The sequence below is a fragment of the Semicossyphus pulcher genome, unplaced genomic scaffold, assembly GCF_022749685.1.
Source record: "Semicossyphus pulcher isolate SPU_LCO1_2020_fin unplaced genomic scaffold, fSemPul1.0.p SCAF_6, whole genome shotgun sequence".
Lineage (NCBI taxonomy): Eukaryota > Metazoa > Chordata > Actinopteri > Labriformes > Labridae > Semicossyphus > Semicossyphus pulcher.
Window position 1 is genome coordinate 9,366,968 of NW_027211737.1, and position 19,761 is coordinate 9,386,728.

General features: G+C 40.2%; 2 protein-coding genes across 3 annotated transcripts; one reads left to right on the top strand and one right to left on the bottom strand.

The window, feature by feature from the left end:
- Window positions 1-154: 154 nt before the first annotated feature.
- Window positions 155-12,879, bottom strand: LOC138610906 (zinc finger protein 462-like). Of its 2 annotated transcripts, XM_069683777.1 has the most exons (12): window positions 12,792-12,879; window positions 12,428-12,488; window positions 7,160-12,324; window positions 6,766-7,082; window positions 6,379-6,497; window positions 5,908-6,036; window positions 5,587-5,824; window positions 4,318-4,460; window positions 4,007-4,230; window positions 2,248-2,370; window positions 1,170-2,151; window positions 155-1,006 (listed from the first exon to the last, which is right to left on the bottom strand). In XM_069683777.1, exons 2-12 carry the CDS (start codon window positions 12,435-12,437, stop codon window positions 864-866), a joined length of 7,593 nt encoding a protein of 2,530 aa, XP_069539878.1. In that variant the 5' UTR covers window positions 12,438-12,488; window positions 12,792-12,879; the 3' UTR covers window positions 155-863. The 2 variants fall into 2 exon arrangements, with proteins under 2 accessions (XP_069539878.1, XP_069539877.1); XM_069683776.1 differs by having other exon boundaries at window positions 1,170-2,370.
- Window positions 12,880-13,873: 994 nt separating this feature from the next.
- coq2 (coenzyme Q2 4-hydroxybenzoate polyprenyltransferase) lies at window positions 13,874-19,285 on the top strand. The gene is made up of 8 exons (XM_069683202.1): window positions 13,874-13,936; window positions 14,352-14,719; window positions 15,260-15,426; window positions 15,618-15,739; window positions 15,992-16,077; window positions 16,187-16,320; window positions 16,468-16,656; window positions 16,853-19,285. Exons 2-8 carry the CDS (start codon window positions 14,395-14,397, stop codon window positions 17,006-17,008), a joined length of 1,179 nt encoding a protein of 392 aa, XP_069539303.1. The 5' UTR covers window positions 13,874-13,936; window positions 14,352-14,394; the 3' UTR covers window positions 17,009-19,285.
- Window positions 19,286-19,761: the final 476 nt, after the last annotated feature.

Genomic DNA, 19,761 nt, shown 5'->3' on the forward strand with positions numbered 1-19,761 from the left:
ATATGGTATTACTATCCAGCAGGTGGTTGTATTTTCACTTGTACCTTTGTGGTCCAACAGATGTCTTGTGTCTGTCCAGAACTGACTGATTATTTTTCCTTGAGTTTAATAGCAAACCGGGAGCTCATTAGCAGCTGAATGACGACACATTGGCAACAGTAACACTTTAAGTTTACTTGCAAGAAAAGTAAATTATATCAAACGATGAAAAAGGTTAAAAAGTTAACAAAAGTACATTATTTACAATGAGTATCATACTAAATACTGTTATTGTTGTACTAGCCAAAACAATTACCATCACTGGCAAGGTACAAAACATCTAATATTCAAATACACAACAGCCCCTGAAGGCAACACAAGGACTTCCACAATCTGTGGTACTGAGGTTGCTTCAGTTCTTGGTATTGAACACTTTCTATGTAACAGTAATTCACAGTGTAAAGATTTTTGCATGTTCAACAGCAGTAACACTGATTAATATCTCTTTTTAATTAAACTAAAGGCGTAAAAATGACAATCTTTGCATCAAGATTATACATGGACATACATTAGTGTCTTGAAATAAAATGAATCTAAATAAGATTTTAATGACAATGTGTCACACATTAAACAGTCTCCATGTATTGGTAAGTTTCAGTACTTGAATCACCAAAATTAAGTCCTACGCACAACAGCGGTACATTAAAATATTTCAATAGAAAAGGTTTAAAATAAAAAAAACAAAGCAAAAAATAATTTGAAATCAAGTTGCTCAAAAATACACAGTACAGTAAAAATGTAGCGGACGGTTTATTATAAGAGCTTTCCACACAAAAATCATCAAGTGGAAGCCCTTTCTGTTGTCCATAACATAAAGAAAAATCTCATAACCCATGTCGCATGACGTGACGCTTCAGTTCAGAGCTGTTCATGAGGTTTCGTCCACAAAGCTCACAGCTAAACTGTTTCTCCTCTGTTGAGGCAGGGCACAGGTCTTTAGCAGCTTCATCCATGACTGTGAGAGGACCTGAACAACAAGAAAAATAAGGAAGTAAAATGTCAGAAAATGGTGAATATTTCCAGGTAGCCAAGATGGCATCTTCAAACTGCTTGTTTTGAATATCTACAAATATTATCGTACAACTTATAGTACTTTTCCCCCAAACTCAACAAATAAAAAAAAGTGTTACCTTTAGGCACATGGGGTTTATCTGCATCCTTTATCCCGTCACCTTCCTCATGTGTCTGATCTGTGCATCCATCCTTGTCATCTTCACTTATCATCCTGTCTTTTTTGTCCTGCTCTCGCTCGTGATGATCATTCTGATCTTCCTCCTCACCACAACCTAAAGGGTTAATTTCTTCTTTGAGATATTCATTCTCAAGCACTGGCATTTCCCCATAAGGGTCTCTTCCTTCCTTGCTGTTTTTCTGTGCATGTATTTGTTCCTCTTTGCTGTTTGTCACTGAGACATCTAAGCTCTCAACATGGTTTATCCTGAGTTGTGCACTGTTGGCTGCAAGAGTTTGCAGATGCTTTTTAAATGTAAAACTGTCTTCAGCGCTGATGTCATTTTCTTGTCTATTTGTTTTTGCTTCCATATTTACTGGATTGTTTTGGTTGTGGGTCAACGTAAAGCGACCCTCTTCATCCAAGTTCTCCTCGATCTTAATGTCTCGATCCTGATCTGCCTGTTTGTGGATCTTGGGAATGGTGCCTTCATCATTATCAAGTATATCTTTTTCTACCCTTGCCTCCATGTTCAATGTTTCATCCTGTGTTTGTGCTATTTTATCACATGAGCTCCTATACTCTGCCTCCTCTTTCTCTTGAGTGAAGGTTACACTGCTGCCCTTATCATCTCCGTGTTTGATCTGGCCTTGGTTCTCTTTTGTCTGCTTCTCTGTCTCTGGATCATTGCAATCCCCAATCTCTGTATCTGCATTGTTCACTCCACTAACATTTCGTTCACCTGTATTTTCTACCCCCTGTTCTCTCGCAGAGTCTTGCAAAAACCTAATCCTTTCTTGTTGTGCGTCCTGCTCATGCCTCTCTTGGACAGCAGCGTTTGGTTTCGTGGTTTCATACTGATGGTCCAATATCCAACTCTGAGGTCTTCCTTCATCCGTGTTCTTGACGTCCTTTCCTTGCTTCTGATATTCTCCCCCAACCTGTAGGGTCATTTTATCACTTGTGTCACTTTCTGCATGATGTGTCTCTTGTGGAACTTCATCACAGTCCTTGACAAAATGCTCTGTTTTTACGACCTTGCTGTGGCTGTTGTGACGCTCAGAGTCAGACAAAGGCTCCTCTTCATCTTCTGGAATCCTCCCAACTCTTGCCTGTTGATCAAGGCTGACCTGACCCACAAGCTCATGATTCCTCAAGACCTGCACAAAAGGTGAAGAATAAAGTAATAAAGTTTATATGAACCATTTCCACCACAGGACACTTTATTTTCAGAAACACTGTTTCGACCAGAGGAAACAAGGTATGAATTTAGTGACTAAATGTAGTACACAGCACGCTGCTATGAAGGTTATACCTCAATGATGAAGGATCTATTGAGTTGGAATGTGCAGTGAGGGACATCGCTCATGAATACAAACCTTGTGGCTGTAACAACTTGTGTACAATTTTCTTCACATTGTAAAAAAAATGTGAAGAAAGTTATAGCCACACGTTTTGTATCAATGAGCTACGTTCAACACTACAACTTCCAACCCAATGGACCCCTAAGTTATACACAAGTCAAGAGTTTGGTTCCTGTGGCTGCATAAGCCCATTATACACTGCGGAATGGTGGGGTGAAGTCTTTCAGCCTCTGAGCCGGCACTGGAGGTAGTAACAGAGGCGTAACAGAGGCAAAACGGCGTCTGTGTAAACAGCGGAGCCGGCAGGGCGGAAGAGTGCCTTGTGTGTGTATGTGTTTCATTTTTAAATAGCTTTCATGTCATGTGACCTATTGTTCTCAAATCAAGCCAAAAGAGGAAACACAATGGTGATTGAGCCTATGGCCCACTGATAAAAGCCTTTGCATTTGCAGTATATTTTCATGGACTGGGTGTCGGAGGCGACATTCGCGGAAAAAATCACAAGTGGCGCCCAGTTAGTGACATGTTTTCCATCACGCAGCAGTGGTTGGTCTGCCAGAGAGGGTAGGCGGAGCTAAGCGGCTGCACTTCCGGTTTCTGTAAGAATTGCAAGGAAATGGTAATCTACTATGGCTGAACAAACAAAAAAAAGACTACAGATACAACTTCAAAAATAAGTGAAATTCCAAAGACAAAGAAACGCTCAGATGAAGGCAAACAGTCTAAAAGGGAAAGTGACCGTCAGCGAGGAAAATCATGAGCCAGCCGTAGACGTCTGGTTAAATTGAGAAGTGTGCTCCCATAATTACAGATTATTGCCAGTGGGTAACGAAACTGAAATATTTGAGATTTTATCTTTCAGAAAGGGTATCCACTTAGCTCAATTGACAGAGCACCTGTCCCTTGCACCTAAGATTGCTGGTTTGATTCCTCCCTCTCCCAGACCATCTATAGTACTACTTTTTCCAGTACCAACGGTTATGAGCAGACACTGGTTCGAAGAAGGTGTTTGTTCACCTCGCACACGTTTTGCCTCTGCAACCCAAGAACACATTGTAAAAACACGCACTGGAGCGGCTTTACAACGGCGTTGTTTGGTCCAGTGTAAAATGGCAAAGGCTGCATGACGGCGGAGCTTCTTTACGGCGCTGAGGCAGAACCGCAGTGTAAAAAGTGCTATAGTTTCAGGAAGTCTTTAGTGGAAAGGGGTTACAGTGTCATAGCAGCACCCTGTAAGCCCCTGTGGGTTCGGTGAATAACCTTTATTTTCTGAAATGCATTTCTATCAGCTACTGAACATATTAAATAAAGAACCTGTCTATGGTTCCCTTTACTTCTCAAATTCCAGTACACTCAAAGTGGATTATTAACTTTCCTTCAGACACAAAGGGATTCCAGCAAAGCCTTGAAGGGTTTAGCTACAAATCCTCACCTGATGCTTATCACTCAGGTGTGCCTCCAAGTCGCTCAGCCGAGTGCAGTCGAAGAAGCACAGCCGACACTTGTAGGGTTTGATGTCATCGTGCTTCATCATGTGCATACGCAGGTTTTCAGCGTTCCCGCTGGTGAAAGTGCAGTTGTGACAGCGGAAGACGATGCCTCGCAGGTAACGTGACAGCTTTGGGCGACGCACCTCTATTGGCACTAAGCGTTCCTCTGAGAACCAAAGAAACAAAATAAGTGAACATATTATGCGGGGACGAGTGGGTGAGAACGCTGATTCCTGCCGAGCGTCTAACCTACCCCGATGCAAGATGATGTGATCGATCATGCTGTTCTTGTTTTTGGTTTGGTAGAGGCAGAAAGGGCAGCTGAAGTCTCTCAGATGACTATGCTCTGACTGGCAGGTAGAGTGAACCATCTCTATGTGCATGTCCAGGGTTTTCCTAATAAAAGACAGGAGAAACAAGTGATGACAACATGTGTCAGTTAAAAATGTGATGAATGTTAGGAGACAAAATATCCCAAATGAAAGGTTAGTGACGAATGACAAAGATATCCCACTCAGTAAATTCTTCCCTGACATCATCACAGAAATGAAATTACTGTTAGCTCTGAATGAGACTGAGTTCAGATTCAACTGTTGGCAATTAATCGAACTAGTAACAGGTGAGCTCCACGTTCTCAACACATGGCTATGAGTATCTAATACATGACTATCTCTACATAAAAGTAGAATTGAATTATAAATTGATTTTCTGAGATTGCCACCTCAACATTTACCTTAGATATTAAATATAAGGACTGAAGGAAAACACACAGGCTGTGTCCAAAATCACTCCGTTGTCAATATGGTGTACCACAATTACCTTGTAACAGCTGAGTAGAAATTATACCCCAAATAGCGCCCTTTAAAGCCCATAAAATGACTCAAGAAATTAGCAAACAATCCAAAAATGAAATGTGTCACATTTGCCTTGCAAAATGTCAGTTTAATGACAGTACGCCTGTCAGTAATGACACCAAAATTATGATTTGTAAGTGTCCAAAATCCTGGCTTTTTACATTCACTTGTTGAAGAACATTTTACAGTATTTAAACCCATAAAAGAATCAATAAGAATCAAAGTACTTAAATATTGCATAGGCCAAAATTGGAGTAGGAAAAATAGTTCTCAATTTTGCCAATTGTTCCTTTTTGTTGTGGTGAATTTTTTGACCGGCCATATCTGCTAAACCTAATTTTATGCTGAGCATATGTAAAAGTTTGTACCTTATGTTGAGGTTATTCACTACAAAAATTACAGATTTTCAGTAACACACTATGTGTGTAATCGTAATAATAGTGTCTGAAGATTGTCAGTCATCCAGGTGATGGTAATTTAAAGCTTAATCCAAAAGGCAATTGGACTTGGCTGTTGTTCTTGTAGATGTTTCACCTCTTATTTGAACAATAATCATAATGTAATTATTATAAAAAAAAAAAAAAAGGAATAAAATATATGGTACACTACAACAACATTCATCAACACTTTTATCATAGAGAAAAATACTCAGGGTGGTTGTAACTTACCTTGAACAGGTAAAAAAGGTGCAGTCCTTACACCTGAGGATCTTCTTTCCATGGCGATGTAGGTAGTGTCGTCGCATGCTAGACAGGTGTCCAGTGTTGAAGTCGCACACCTCACAGTGTAGCAGACTGTTCTCAGGTAACTTGGCTTCTTTAACGGTCCCCTTAGAAGAAGCTCCAGCCATTAAGTTATACAGGTTCAACTGCCGCTGCACATCTTGGGGCTCCGAGTACAGCGATCCTGTCAAAGTACAATACAAAGTTTGTTTTTGTTCCAACAGTTAAATACTCTGTGATTTACGAAACATAACAGGTATGACTTGCTTTTATTTATCTCAGGTTTTTCATCACATTCAGGAAAGTTGCTCCATTCTTCTGAATTAGGGGCCTCAATGTCACTCTGAGCGCTCTCCTCATCTTGGTCTTCATTCTCAGTAGGATCCGTAAGGACATCTGGGCATTGAGCACAGACATGTGTTACAATGTTACAGTTTCATTGAGCAGACGCTTTTGTCCAAAGCGAAGTACATCTGAGAGTTAATACAACACAAGCAACGATCAAGACAGGAGGGAACAAAGTCAGTTAGTGCCAACAAACAGCTTCGAGTATAATAATCATCAGCAGCATCAACAAGGTCAATATAGTCATCATCATCATCATGGATATCCTAATCAACATCAACAACATCCTCAATGTCATCATCATCAATAGCATCAATATCATTAAGTGCGAAGGTATTCACAAAGAGCTGGGTCTTTAGCTTTTTCTTAAGGGTGACAGAAAAGGTTACTCACCTTTATGATTTTTCATAAAATGTCTTCTCCACAAGCCCATGACGTTGGTCCGATAGGAACAGAAACTACATAAGAAAGGCTTTGTGGTCCCAGATTTGTAAATAATGTATTTGTTAATTCTGTTAAAATAATGAGACAAAAATACATCAAGTTAGATATAAGGACATTCCTATACATTGAGGGTAAAAGGACATCTAATTTCTATGCATTTTATTTTATTACCTTAACATAATACACTTTAGAATAGAGTATTAATGATGCTTTAATAAAAAAGTTTTGAAACTATTTGAATGTTTGCAATGAAAGCTAACTGGACAGCTGTAAGCAAAATACCTGTCGACCCTGGTGATTTAGAGAAAATGCTACCAAATCAAGTTTTCTTCTTACTTGTGCTTTGGGACTGAGGCAGGCAGATTGTGTTTCTTGATGGCTGCGAGTGCTGCATGGCTGCGCTCATGCGAACGCAAGCCTTTCAGTGACATGAACGTCCGCCCACACTGTTTGCAAGTGGGTATGTCCTCTCTTGAATCTCGTGGTTGTTCTGGAGCCTCTCTTGAATCCTCCTCTGGTTGCTCTAGAGCCGTTGGTTTTGAAGGTGACAACACTGGGCTTTGTGTTAAAGTCATGGTCTTTACCTCTGTCACTCTCTCCTTGGCCAGTTCCTCCACAGTTCCCAGCACGGGCAGTTCACCTTGCTCAAAGGGCTGACACAAAAAAAACAACTTATGAATAAAGCAAAGGATCAAGAGTGTAAATAACCATAGAGAAAGATTTAACTTACTTTGACAGATTTCTCCTCTGTTGTGGTCATGTTGACATCCAATGTCTCTGCAGCCTTGGCCTTCTTATTCTCTGCCTCCCGGTGTTTGTCCAGATGATAACACATCTTTCTAATTCCATTTAATTGTTTTTTGCAGTGGGCGCATGTGTAAAGCCCTGTGGTGTTCTTTGATCCTCTTGATAATACAATGAAGTCCAGTATGCGATCTGAATTATGAACAGTGCTAAAGTGGGCAATCAGCAGCTCAGGTGAGTCGAACATCAGGTTTGGACAAAACTTACAACTGACAGTTGAAGTTTCCTCAGATTGAGCTTCCAGCAGGTTGCTGGGCTTGCTGGGTCTAATTTTGTTATACTTCTCCAGCAGCTTGCATGTTGCCAATGCATCCAATTTATGAAATTTCTTATAGTGACTCTGCAGGTATCTTCGATAAACCCCTGTATAGGGACACATGGTGCACTTGTACGGCGCTTCCTTTGATTTGTTTAATTGATTCTGAGGTGTGTCCAAGTGGCCACTGAGGCCCCCGTCTGTGGTACTTACATCTGATATTTCATTTTTTAAAGCGAAAGCCTCCAATACTGACTGCTGGAAGCTGAATGTTTCGTGTTTTTCAGTTTTCATTTCGACTGAATGTTCCGAATTCATTTCCTCGGTCTGACCATGGTCAGCTGCGCAGTGGGTTCTCAGTTTTTTCATTGATGCATGAATTTGTGGACACTTTTTGCACCTGAACCCTCTCCGATTAGAATTTGCTCCCCTTGTACAACTGATCATGTCGGTAACAAGAATTTCTTCTGTCTCAAGTTCATCTGCCCTGGCTATGAAGCCTGGGTGGCTCATTTGGCAGTGAGTGAGAGTGCCTTGGTGGTTAGTATTCACATAGGGACAATTTGGACACTTAAAGACTAAAATTTTGCCCCCCTTCGTCACTGTGCTTGATTTACTAGCCTCCAAGTTTGTTTTTCGTTGCTGAGCTAAAAGGCAGTCCTGAGATGTTGGATTCACCTTTTTGTGTAGAGGTATAAAGTATTTTTGGAAGCTTTCTTTTCCGTGTTTCTTGGCATAATGACTTCCAAGGCGCTTTTTTAAAAAATAGGTCTTGGAACAAAGGGCACACCTGTATAGAGGATACTGAGCCTTTGCTGCAGATGCATTATTGTGGTACACAAGCAAGTGTCGACCAAGCCCAATTTTTGTGGTGCACTTGTAAGCACAGTGCTGGCACTGTATCACTGCATATCTTTGTTTCATTAAAAAGGAAGCTTTCGATAATGATCCCTGATTGCTGCGGATCTTAACTTGAGTATTTTTCACAACACCTGATGGTTTAGGAGGTGCTTTGGGCTTGGTTGGCACTGTGTTTGCCACAGTCTCATTATGGTTCTTCTCGCAATGCTTTGCCAGCTTCTTCACGGTTGCAAAGATTCGTGGACAGGATTTGCAGATGTAGCCACTTAGTCTAAAACCATGACCTTTTCTTTTTAAACAGTCCTCCACGTTGTTTAAATGTTCTTTATCGACGTGAAGACTCTCTGCCCTGGGTTCAAGGCCAGCATGTCTCATCTGGCAGTGAGTGAGAACTCCTTGATAATTGGTGTTCAGGTAGGTACAATATGGACACTTGAAGACATGCAACCGTGTCTGGATTTGCACTTGCTTGTCTCTATGTTCATCAAAACTTTCATTTACAGCGTCTTGGTGTTTGAGTCCAACATGAATGTTGAGACGGCGCTGTGTAAGAAATTTTGCAGGGCAGTAATTGCACTTGATGTTTTTGGAAGAGGTTGCCGCCTTTTTAGATGAACTAGGTGAGTTCTCAATGTCAAGAGGCACTTGGTACGTGTCAAATGACACAGGTATGTCTTCATTGTCTTCCAACTGCCTGTTTGCACCGGACTTCCTGCTGTTGATGACATCTAGGACTGAGCCATCCTCTTTCACTGACCAAGGATGGACAGCACGGCAGTGCTGTGTGATATTTGACATTGAGTCACTCTTAAATGAACATGCTTTGCAGGAATACGTCTTGGCTTCATTTTGTCCAGCTATTTGAGATGGTAAGCAGTCATCAGTGACATCTCCATCACTTACACCCTCAGTTTGATTCTTCCTTTTAGATTTGGTTGTTTTTGGGCCGACATGTAACCGAGTAATTATGTACTCAAGGCTTAGTGAACGTTTTGGGTGTCTTTCCCTGTAGTGATCATACATTGCTTCGCCCATTTCGTGAGAGAATACACACATGTCACAGTGATACCCCGTCTGTATAATTCCTTGTTTATAACACATTCTTAAAACTTCGGTGACGGTGCGGTTTGCCTTGTGGATTTGCCATATATGCCTCCTCAAAAGATACACATGTTGAGTTTTGTATGGGCATCTCTGGCACTTCAGGGTCCTCTGAGTTTGTGAGGTTCCTATTGATGGAGGTTCTGAAACTTTGCCAAACTTCTTTGTTAATTTCTTTTTTTCCTCCTCTTTCCCAAGAGATGCATGCTTAGCTTTTTGGTTTGCAGTGGTTTTTGGATGTGATTTCTTTATCTTTTCATAAACCATAGAAGAATACAGACAAATTTGTTCGCCCTGCACCACAAATCCAGGATGTCTGTTGACGTAATGCCGCAGTACCTCATGCAAAGTACTGTGTCTATAATGGCAATAGTGGCAGAAAAGCAGATCCTTATCCTCCTTTTTTATGAAAGGAAGAGGTAGACGAGAAGCAAAGTCCTTTTCTTGGGATTTTGATTTTTCAATTTCATCCCGAATCAAAGCGGTGTGTTTAATAATGACTTCTTTGTTAGCATTTATGCCTTTATGAATTCTGTTTTGATGGTTCAATACTCCTTTAATGGTTAGAGCTCCCATGTTGCACTTGTGGCAGTAATACAAGTTTTCTGGACATGCATAAGCATTGCCCTCCATCACTGAAGCACCTGTTTCTTTATCCTTTTCATGTTGAAGTTGTTTTCCACTACATATCTCAACTTGATTGTAGGTTTTAGAATCCGAAGGTTGAGTCCTTGGAGTAACTTGGCTTTGAAGTTTCTTTGTCTGCATCTCAGCACTATACAATGCAATCGCTTCTATATCTGTTGGTTTATGTCCAGAATGTTTTGCGTTTTGATGTCCAACAACACTTTTGATATTGGTACTTGAATAGCTGCAAAGCTGGCAGTAAAACATTGTATTTGGTGAACTGCTGGATAAACTGTCCATATCAGGTGACATTTTCTGGTTACATTTGGTAGATGACTTTTTTCCTTTACTTCCGTCCTCTGCAGATTCCATTTTCTTGGTTTTTGGAGTCTCAGAATGAGTTTTGGAAGCATCCGGGGTGCTAGGTTTTCTCAAAATCAATTTTATCCTTTTCTTTGACAGCTTCTCTTTGTTTCTGGGTTTCTGAGCATCAGAGTGGTTCTTTATGGTTGTGGAATTTGTTTGACTTTGTAGACTTTGGTTTGGAGACCTTTCTGGCATCATCGATTTTTGATGTGACGTGTCACAAGCTGACTGTTTGATTTTGTCTATTGTGACAGCTTCATCAGGGTGGCTTTTCTGGTAGTGGACATGCACGACAACAACTGATTTATGACTAAACTTGCACTTCTTGCAATGATACAAGGCCAAGCCTGCTCCCATGGAGGTGGGATGTTGGGCCGATGGTGTTTTTTTGACTTCCTTACATGGCATATGGGCACTCTCAGGAGACATCTCTGTTTTTTCTGGAATGGGCAATTTTCCACATACATTCAGCTGTGATGACCCCTCATGGCATTTAGTAGCTGAATATCTGCAGTACATTAAGGAGTTGTCCACTTTATGGGTTGGGTGCTTTTCCTTGTGATGGTCTTTCAAGGCCTTCAATGCATCTGTGTCAAATGGACACAGGAAACATTTAAAAACCAAACTGAGGTCATGTGATTGCATCATGAAAACATGCGGGGCCTCTCGATGATTTTCTGTATAATGTCTCTTGAGTTCAGCTACATCTGAAAACTCAGTCGGACATTCAAGGCAACGGAAGGTTGCACTCCAATCAGTCGGATCCTGAAGGTAGTCAGCGTTATATCTTATGTGAGGATGATTTTTTTGATAATGAGTGGACAAAGGTCTGATGCCCACAGCACTGAAGTCACAATGCTTACAAATGTAAACTTTTGAGTTTACCACATCAACGTCTTCAAGATTATTTTCTTCTTCTCCTTCGCTGAATTCAAATGAAAGTTCCATGTTGCTTGATGGTTGCTGTTTACTATCATTAGCTTTCTCTGGAGGCTTTGTCTTGTCTTTGTCTGATTTTGCTTTTTTGACAGGAGGGCCTTCTGAGCTTTCATTATTGGGTCTCTTGTCCACATTTTTGGGGATTGTTACATTGAATGGTCCTTTAGGTTTTGGGGACTTCAGGTTAGCAACATGAAGATGGTCACTTAGCAGAAAACGAGTAGAATCATTTTTGAGGATATCAATTGTGGGCTTTGCAGTGAGTTTAAACACACCACTACTGTTTGGGCTAGAGTTTGAGGGAGATTCTTGCAAAAGTAGGGTTTCTTTGGTGCCATCTACAAACATTAAGCTATCCTCTGAATCCACTGGGGGTTTCCGTTTAAATCCAGATGATGACACCAAGTACTTGGTGATGGCTTGCAACGGCCTCTTGTATGTTTTCAGATCCTTTGATGAGTTCAGTGTGCATTTAGATTTTGAGGTAGACTTTACTGGATTAACTGAGGAAATCTCTTTTGCTCCTTCAGCTTCCTTGTGATTTTTCAGAACAACCACTATTTGAGTCTTCGGATTTTCAATAATAAGTCGATTTCCTATCCCGTTCTGATTCACTGATTTTCTTTGACATTGTTTTTCATGCTCATTTAAAAGATCCTGACTAAAAGCTTTAAAATCACAGTGCTGGCATGCAAGATGATCTTCTGAACTGCTGCTGTTGTCGTCAGTTTTGGTTTGGTTAGTCCCATGCTGCTTTAAACCAGCATCTGTGAGAGCAGCATCTACATCAAAGCCATGCACGTTGTTGAGGTGTTCAAAAAGGTAAACCTTCGACTTGAAGATGAGAGAACAGTGATTACACTGTAAAGACTTGGTCTGGGGCTCTTGGGTGGCAGCTTGACTTTGAGTCATGTGGTCTGAGGTGGAAAAGTGCACTGAATCTGAGGGGATAAATAACCATATTAAGATAAATGTAAAATACCCAACTTGATAAACTACATTAAAACAATACTATATGGACAGAAAGTTGACAAAATTAAATACCTTTTTGCATCTTGCATTTCTCTTTAAATCCAGAGTCTTACAGAACACAGGTATGCCAAACCTAGAGAAATGAAAACATCATATAATTGCTCAACGAACAACATAAGCGACACATATTTTGTTGCATGTCTTAACACTGTTAGTACTGACAGCAAGAGATCTTCAACAGCACTAAACGTAAAAGAAATAAATTATAACCTCGGTATTTAACTCTCAGTGTGCTAAGTTCAACAGGGAGACGTAAAACGCGAACGGTCCCTTGGCTGACAAAACTGCCAAGAACTCTTTTAAAAACACAATGGAAACCAAAAGTGGTTAAATGAAACTTCCAAAAATACTCAGTGCAAACCAATTATGTACTTACGCATGTCGACGAATACAGAATATGGCTTGAGAAGCAATGTTTTGAATCGCTGTTGTTGATAGCGTGAAGAGCCCCTCACATTTCCGCCATTTTTCCCGCGAGTACAACTCTCTCTGGCTTGTGCTTCCGCTTCAACAGCGAAATCAACGTTGTTTAGCTACACTCTGACTTCCGTCGAAACTCGTTTTACCTTCAAAATAAAAAGGCTTAAATAACGTGAATCAATGTTGCTTCACGCACAGAAATGTTACTAATAAAACATTTAATTAATTTGCAGTCACTCGATCCCGCTTTAACCATATGCTCCCGTAATATATATGCGCGCATTGTAGAAAATCCAGAAAATGTTCCATAAGATAAGGCTAGGTTTTACTATTTCATTAATAATGCGTATCACACTATAGTCAGTGAGTATTTGGGGTAAAAACACACACACCGAACACCGAGCTTTTATTGTGAAATAAGACACAGTTGTGACAGGAAGCAGTCCCTTTATTAGCTATTTACTAGTTGAAACACCCCCTTTGAATAGCTTTACTAAATTCCAATCATTTGTGATATTATGACATTTTTGCAAGTGACATAAAGTACTTATTAACAAGTCGTGTATCCTTAATCGGGGCTATCAAATAACATCTCCCCCCTTTTTTTTAATCGCTAATCTGCAAAGGATTATAGCTTCCTAAGGGGAAAGCATGGGCACCTTTGCCAGCAAAACTTTGATAGCAGACAATTTGCCAAGATATAAATGAGAGCTAATTAAATATCTACGTATTAGTTTTGTAAGACAATACCGACACCCTGTCCTGATTTATGGTCGTTAAAAATCATACATTAGGAATTGGGTGCAAAGGTTTAAAGTGGGGCTAAATTAGTGGTTTGCGCTCATCTGGTGGGCAAAATACTTGATGACGTTTCACAAAAATCGAATGATAAACAATATTTTCAAAGTTAAAGTCCAAGCGTGCTGTGTTTCAACACGCGGCTATAATTGGTTCCGCGTACTGGCATTTGCCACCCGGAGCCTCATATCGAGCGTACCAAAACAGGAAATCACAACGTAGTAGTTGTCCTAAGAGCAACCCATGTAGTAGTAGTGGCTTTGCACCTTCACACGTTATATTTTCTCTTCTGCAAGATACAGTGTAAGTTAGTTTGACATTTAAATCAAACTGTTTTCTGTTAAAGAGAAGTTAACTTCGATACAAATCCTTCGAAATAGCTAACTTAAGCTATTGTTAGATACAAAGTTCATTTCTGGGTTAGAATAATGATCCATTAAGTGTTAAGTGTGTGGCAATTACTTTAGTAGGTGACGTTTTCAGTATGACTTTATCTACAGAAATGCTACGTTTACTAGCAACAGCTAATAATAATGCTGCAGCCACACGCACACAAACAGCTTTCTGACACATGGACATCTCAGGCTATATGCTGCTGGTTCACTAATAGACAAAAGAAATGCCTGTTGCAGCAAATCACTGCTTTGTGAAAAAAGCTACTGACAAACCATTGTGTGTGTTTGTCTGCATTGTGCTTGTCTTTTATTTGCGTGTTCAGGAGTGAAAAAAAAGATCATGTTAATCTGACCTCAACCATCACGATGCTCCCTTCCAAGCTGACCAGCCGGTTAACTCTGAATGCCCTGAGGAGGATTCAACATGGAACTTATAACCCCTGTCTTCACTCCCTGTCCAACTGCTTCATTTACACCGAAGGAGGAAGGAATAGAGATTATCTCCACTCAGATTCCAGTGTGTCAAGAAGAGTGTTTCAAAAACAGAGTGCAATCTGCGCATCGCTCAGACTTTGTGAAACACAGCACTATGGGAGAAGATCATTCAGTCTATCAGCTGCTTCAGTTGTGAATTCAGCACCAGCGCCTGTCCAGCCATACCTCCGATTGATGAGGCTGGACAAACCTATTGGTATGTAGACTCATTTCATTTGTATTGCAAATCAAATCATTTTCTGTCTGTTTATAAAGTGATTATATAGCAAGCCTTATACTGTATAAACATTTTTTTTATGGGAACTGGTCAAGCATTATTTTTACTGCAGATGTTCGGATTTATTGTTTAGTTATGGATCTAACATTTATCTATTAACCAGCCTAAATATCAAACTCCGTTAAGATATTCAATACACTTAATGACCTAAAGATAGAAAGTCAGAATATCAATTTGATTTTCAGCAGCTATTTCCAAAAGGAGTTTTCCAAAAGTGATTGTTAAAAGTTGTTTTTGTTATCAAATATTTTTGTCTCAGATTCAAAAGACCACATCAAATCAACCGTACTTTTATCACTCACTACTGCTAACTTTCTAAAAAAGTCTGAATGTCTGAAGCTTGAATATTGAAGAATAAGAGTGTGATTTGTAAAGACTGGGGTGTTGCAGTAAGGTCAGTCATTGTTTTTAATCATAAACTAACACTGTGAGTTTTTTATGGTTATGGTGTGTCTGTAGGGACATGGCTGCTGTACCTGCCGTGTACATGGAGCATCGCTCTGGCTGCTGACCCCGGCTGCCTCCCACATCTGGGAATCCTCACCCTGTTTGGTACAGGTGCCCTGCTGATGAGAGGAGCGGGCTGCACCATCAATGACATGTGGGACAAAGACTTTGACAAAAAGGTCTCTGAAATTCATTCATTCTGATAACTTTAGGGATAAAAACTCATAATCCCTAATAGGATGCTGTTATTATCTGTAGCTTTGCCTACAACTTAACAGCAGTACTGTCACACAAAATCAGTCAATAACACCCACACTGCTACTATATTACAGCAGGAAGTATACGTTCCTCATATGATATTTTTGTACAGGTCGCCAGGACAGCCACTCGACCCATTGCATCAGGGGAGATTTCTCAGATGCAGGCTCTAGTCTTCCTCGGAGGACAGCTCTCTCTGGCTCTGGGGGTTCTCTTGTGTCTCAACTATTACAGGTATGATTTTAATACATTGGTATAGTGTTTGTTTTAAACAGAGAAGATGAAACAACTGTAGTACCTAAAGTTTAGGTTGTATTTGAGTCTGTCTTAAATTACTTTGAATGATTAAAGCAAGAAAAAACATGTTCATTGTTGGTATGTGAGCCTGACTATTGTGTTAAGACAGCTTTCATGATGTTAACCTTTAGTTTTAACAAACACTGTAATATACTGACTACACTCACAGTTTCATAATGCTCCTCACAGCATAGCTTTGGGTGCTGCTTCTTTATCTCTTGTCATCACCTACCCGCTGATGAAGAGGATCACTTACTGGCCACAGTTTGTGTTGGGTACGTAGTGTATAACACACTCATGTGCTGTGCTACATCTAAAGCCAATATCTCTTTTCATCAATAAAGCTAAAGTTGGTTTCATGTTCCTTCCATGGCTGCTGTTTAGGCCTCACTTTTAATTGGGGAGCGTTGCTCGGCTGGTCCGCTGTCAAAGGCTCCTGTGATTGGTCCGTTTGCCTCCCACTGTATTTCTCAGGAGTGATGTGGACGCTGATATATGACACAATATATGCACATCAGGTGAATTACGCGGCTCCATGGATCTCCTTATTTCTGTTACCTATAAAGTAGTTATTTAACATTGTTGAGACTCACATGAACACACACACACATTTTCAAGAAAACTAATTGACACTGGTCTTCGCCTGTTCTTTCTTTGCAAACCAGGATAAGGAGGATGATGTTAAGGTAGGAGTCAAATCGACTGCACTGAGGTTCCGGGAGCAAACCAAACCTTGGCTCAGCGGCTTCACGGTGGCTATGATGTCAGGACTCGTTGCTGCTGGGGTCAACGCTGAACAGACTCTTCCTTACTATGCTGTTCTGTCAGCTGTGGCCATTCATCTAACGCATCAGGTGAGGAACATTGTGTTGTGTTGTGCAGTCTGATGGCGCACTGCTGTAGGGTTAATTATTATTGCACAGAGTTTTATAGTGTCATGGTGAAATGATCAACAACTCCAAGCTATTTTCCTAACGAAGCATGCAGCAGGTCTCAAACTTTTTCCCCTTAAAATTTCATATTCATCCTCATGTTTTTCCTCTCTTTTAGATTTACACACTGGACGTTAACAAACCAGAGGACTGCTGGAAGAAGTTTGTCTCCAACAGAAACCTTGGACTGTTGTTATTTTTAGGAATTGTTGCTGGCAATTTGTGGAAAGAAAGACAGGAGACTTTACTGCAAAATGAGGACGCACCCAGATAAGTGAGATAATCAGTGCAAATGTTATTTTATCACATTCACAGTGCACCACATTCTGCACTGTAATGAGTTTTTCTCTAAAAATAAATGCCACAAGAGAGCCAAGAAAAAGTCAGATTTTAACCCCCTAAAAAGTTACTGTAATTTTAACAGTTGTTGATTTTTGTTGTATAACATTATAAAATTCCTCCTATCTGGTGATTTACTTGTTCAAGTTCTGCTAAGTTGACCGTTCATTGCTGCACTCCTACGCGTAAAAATCAGCAACATTATGTTGCAAATGGAAGAAATTGTATCATGAGATTATTTATAATGTTGTTAAAACATCTCAAAGCTGCATCAAGCAAATTTCTCCACCAGGGGGCAGAAATACCCTAACTCAGCACCCATCAAAAGAGGCATTTATGGTGTTATGGTTATATTTATGGAATTGAAACCATGCAACAACAGTAAAAAAAAGTATTTAAAAATGGGAAATGTTTTCACCTCCTATAAATCATTCTTTGCCTTAACGAAACTGTTTAGGCACAATCTCTGACACACAGCACAGCCCCTCCATGGTCGAGAAATCTCCATCGGATAGTCCACTCCAATCTCAGGAGTCTCCTGATGAATTCTCCAATAAGACAAACCCAGCTGTGTTGTAAAGGCCTTCCCTCATCCACCACTGAGAATAATACAGGATCCCCACAACCACCAAAAGACCCCAGACCCACAGACACCATAGACAGCAATAGAGTTGGGGGGATCGTAGGTGTTTTGTTTCGAAGAATAGGCAAGAGAATACCTTTCCCACTTCAGCAGTAACACCTGCATCATCTTCAGGAAGACCACACACAGTGGATTAGGTGGAGGCTAAGGCTGATTCCTCTTATTAAAGACAAAAATCTGCTGTTAAAGTATTTTTTTTTTTAAACAAGGGCATATTTGCACATTTGATAAACCTGCCAAAATATAAACTCAAATTAAAATCAGCACTGTAAGAACAGAAGCCTTTTGTTTGTTTGTTTATATTTGAGCAACTGTAGCACCAAAATAAGTCTATTTTTTAGCAGACAGCAACCAAGGAACTCTGTGTTCACTTTGGTAAAACTTTAACACATTTTCTCACAAACAAACTTTTATTGAGCAGCGCTGTTTGCAATTTCTATCAGCTACTCTATCTTTAGCTTTACATATCCAATGCTTATATTTGAATCCTGACTGAAGAAGAAAATAAAAGGCATTGGTTCTTAAATGACAAACATCACACAGCCAATAGTAATAAATCAACAGAAGGTAAAACAGCACAAAGCAAGAGTTACGAAGGTCAAAGATAAACAGATTGTGACAGCCCCCTGATCTGTGACATTCTGTCCCCTAACAATGAAAAACAAACGAAAGAAAGAAAGAAAGAAATCTGCCCTTAAATCAGATCAGTGATGTCACAAGTAGAACAACTACAGCATAAATAAAATAAGGTTTGCCAAAGTGAGTAAGTTTCCCTCCAGATTACAAAACAGAAAACTTTCACCACTCTTTTTTTATTTAGGACAGATAAGATGGAGATAAGAGAGGGAGAGAACATGTCAAAACAATGTTGCATGACTCATTAGCAAGTATCACAGTTTGCATTATGATGTCCCAGTAATTGTGTAATTCATGATTGAATTAAGGTTATGATACAAATTGTTTTATTTTGCTCATATTGAAGGGTAACTTCCACATCTCTGAAATAGAAACACACAAACTATTAATCATTTAACTATTTAGAGGCCAACTTATTTCCGAGCATGGAAATATTGGGCAGCTGATATGTTAAGGGCACACTACAGGGCACTTAATCATGCTTTGCACATATTTCTATCATAAAGGGAACATTATTAAGGATGTATGGCATCTAAAGGGAACTCTGCTGAATTGTCTCCACTGAAAGAGCACTCTGGATGGTACTTATAATATTTCATCTCCGCTGGGCGGGCTCCTTACAGGGCCCTTTATCATGTCTTTTCACTGGAAGTGCACCCTAGGAGACGCACAACTATGTTTTCTCCACTGGAAGGGAACACTAATGGCACTTTCATCATGTTTTCTCCACTTGGAAGACATCCTAGATGGCCCTTCATCACCACTGGAAGGACACCTTAGTTCACAAAAACCGGCAGATTGGGCAAACATAGGTGGCACTTAATCTCCTGTTGCCTATTGGGTATTGGGTTTTGTGCTTTGCTTGTTGTGTGATTTGCTGGTCCTGAGTGAGTTGCTGGTTTTATGATCTGCTTCTCTGCTTTTCTTTGTTTGCTTGGCTGTCAAAGCACTTTGTAAACTCTTGTTTTTAAAGGTGCTATATAAATAAAGTTATTATTATTATTATTATTTAAGTTGTATTTGCCATTGGGGGCTTATGAGAGGGGACTTTTGTGTCTTGCTGAACATGTAGCCACAACAAGCACTATAAATAATTAAACTATACACATGAGCTGTTCATTGAAAGCTCAGAGGGTTTGGGAGTTACAATGTGCTTTTCCGTTCCTCCTGCAGCATTTCACACACTTGGACTCACACATTATCACTGAGCACACCTTGACGTTGATTAGAGTCTGACTCAGTGATCAAGGTGGACTTTGAAGTTGAGCCTTGCTCCTGTAATAAACCTGAGGAGTGAAACTTGTTCTTTCTCTTCTCTTTTCTTTCATCCTCCTGGTAAGTGGAGGGTGGGCACGTGAGAAAGTTCAGCAGCTGTTTGACCGTGGCTCCTCGCCGCGTCACGCACCATC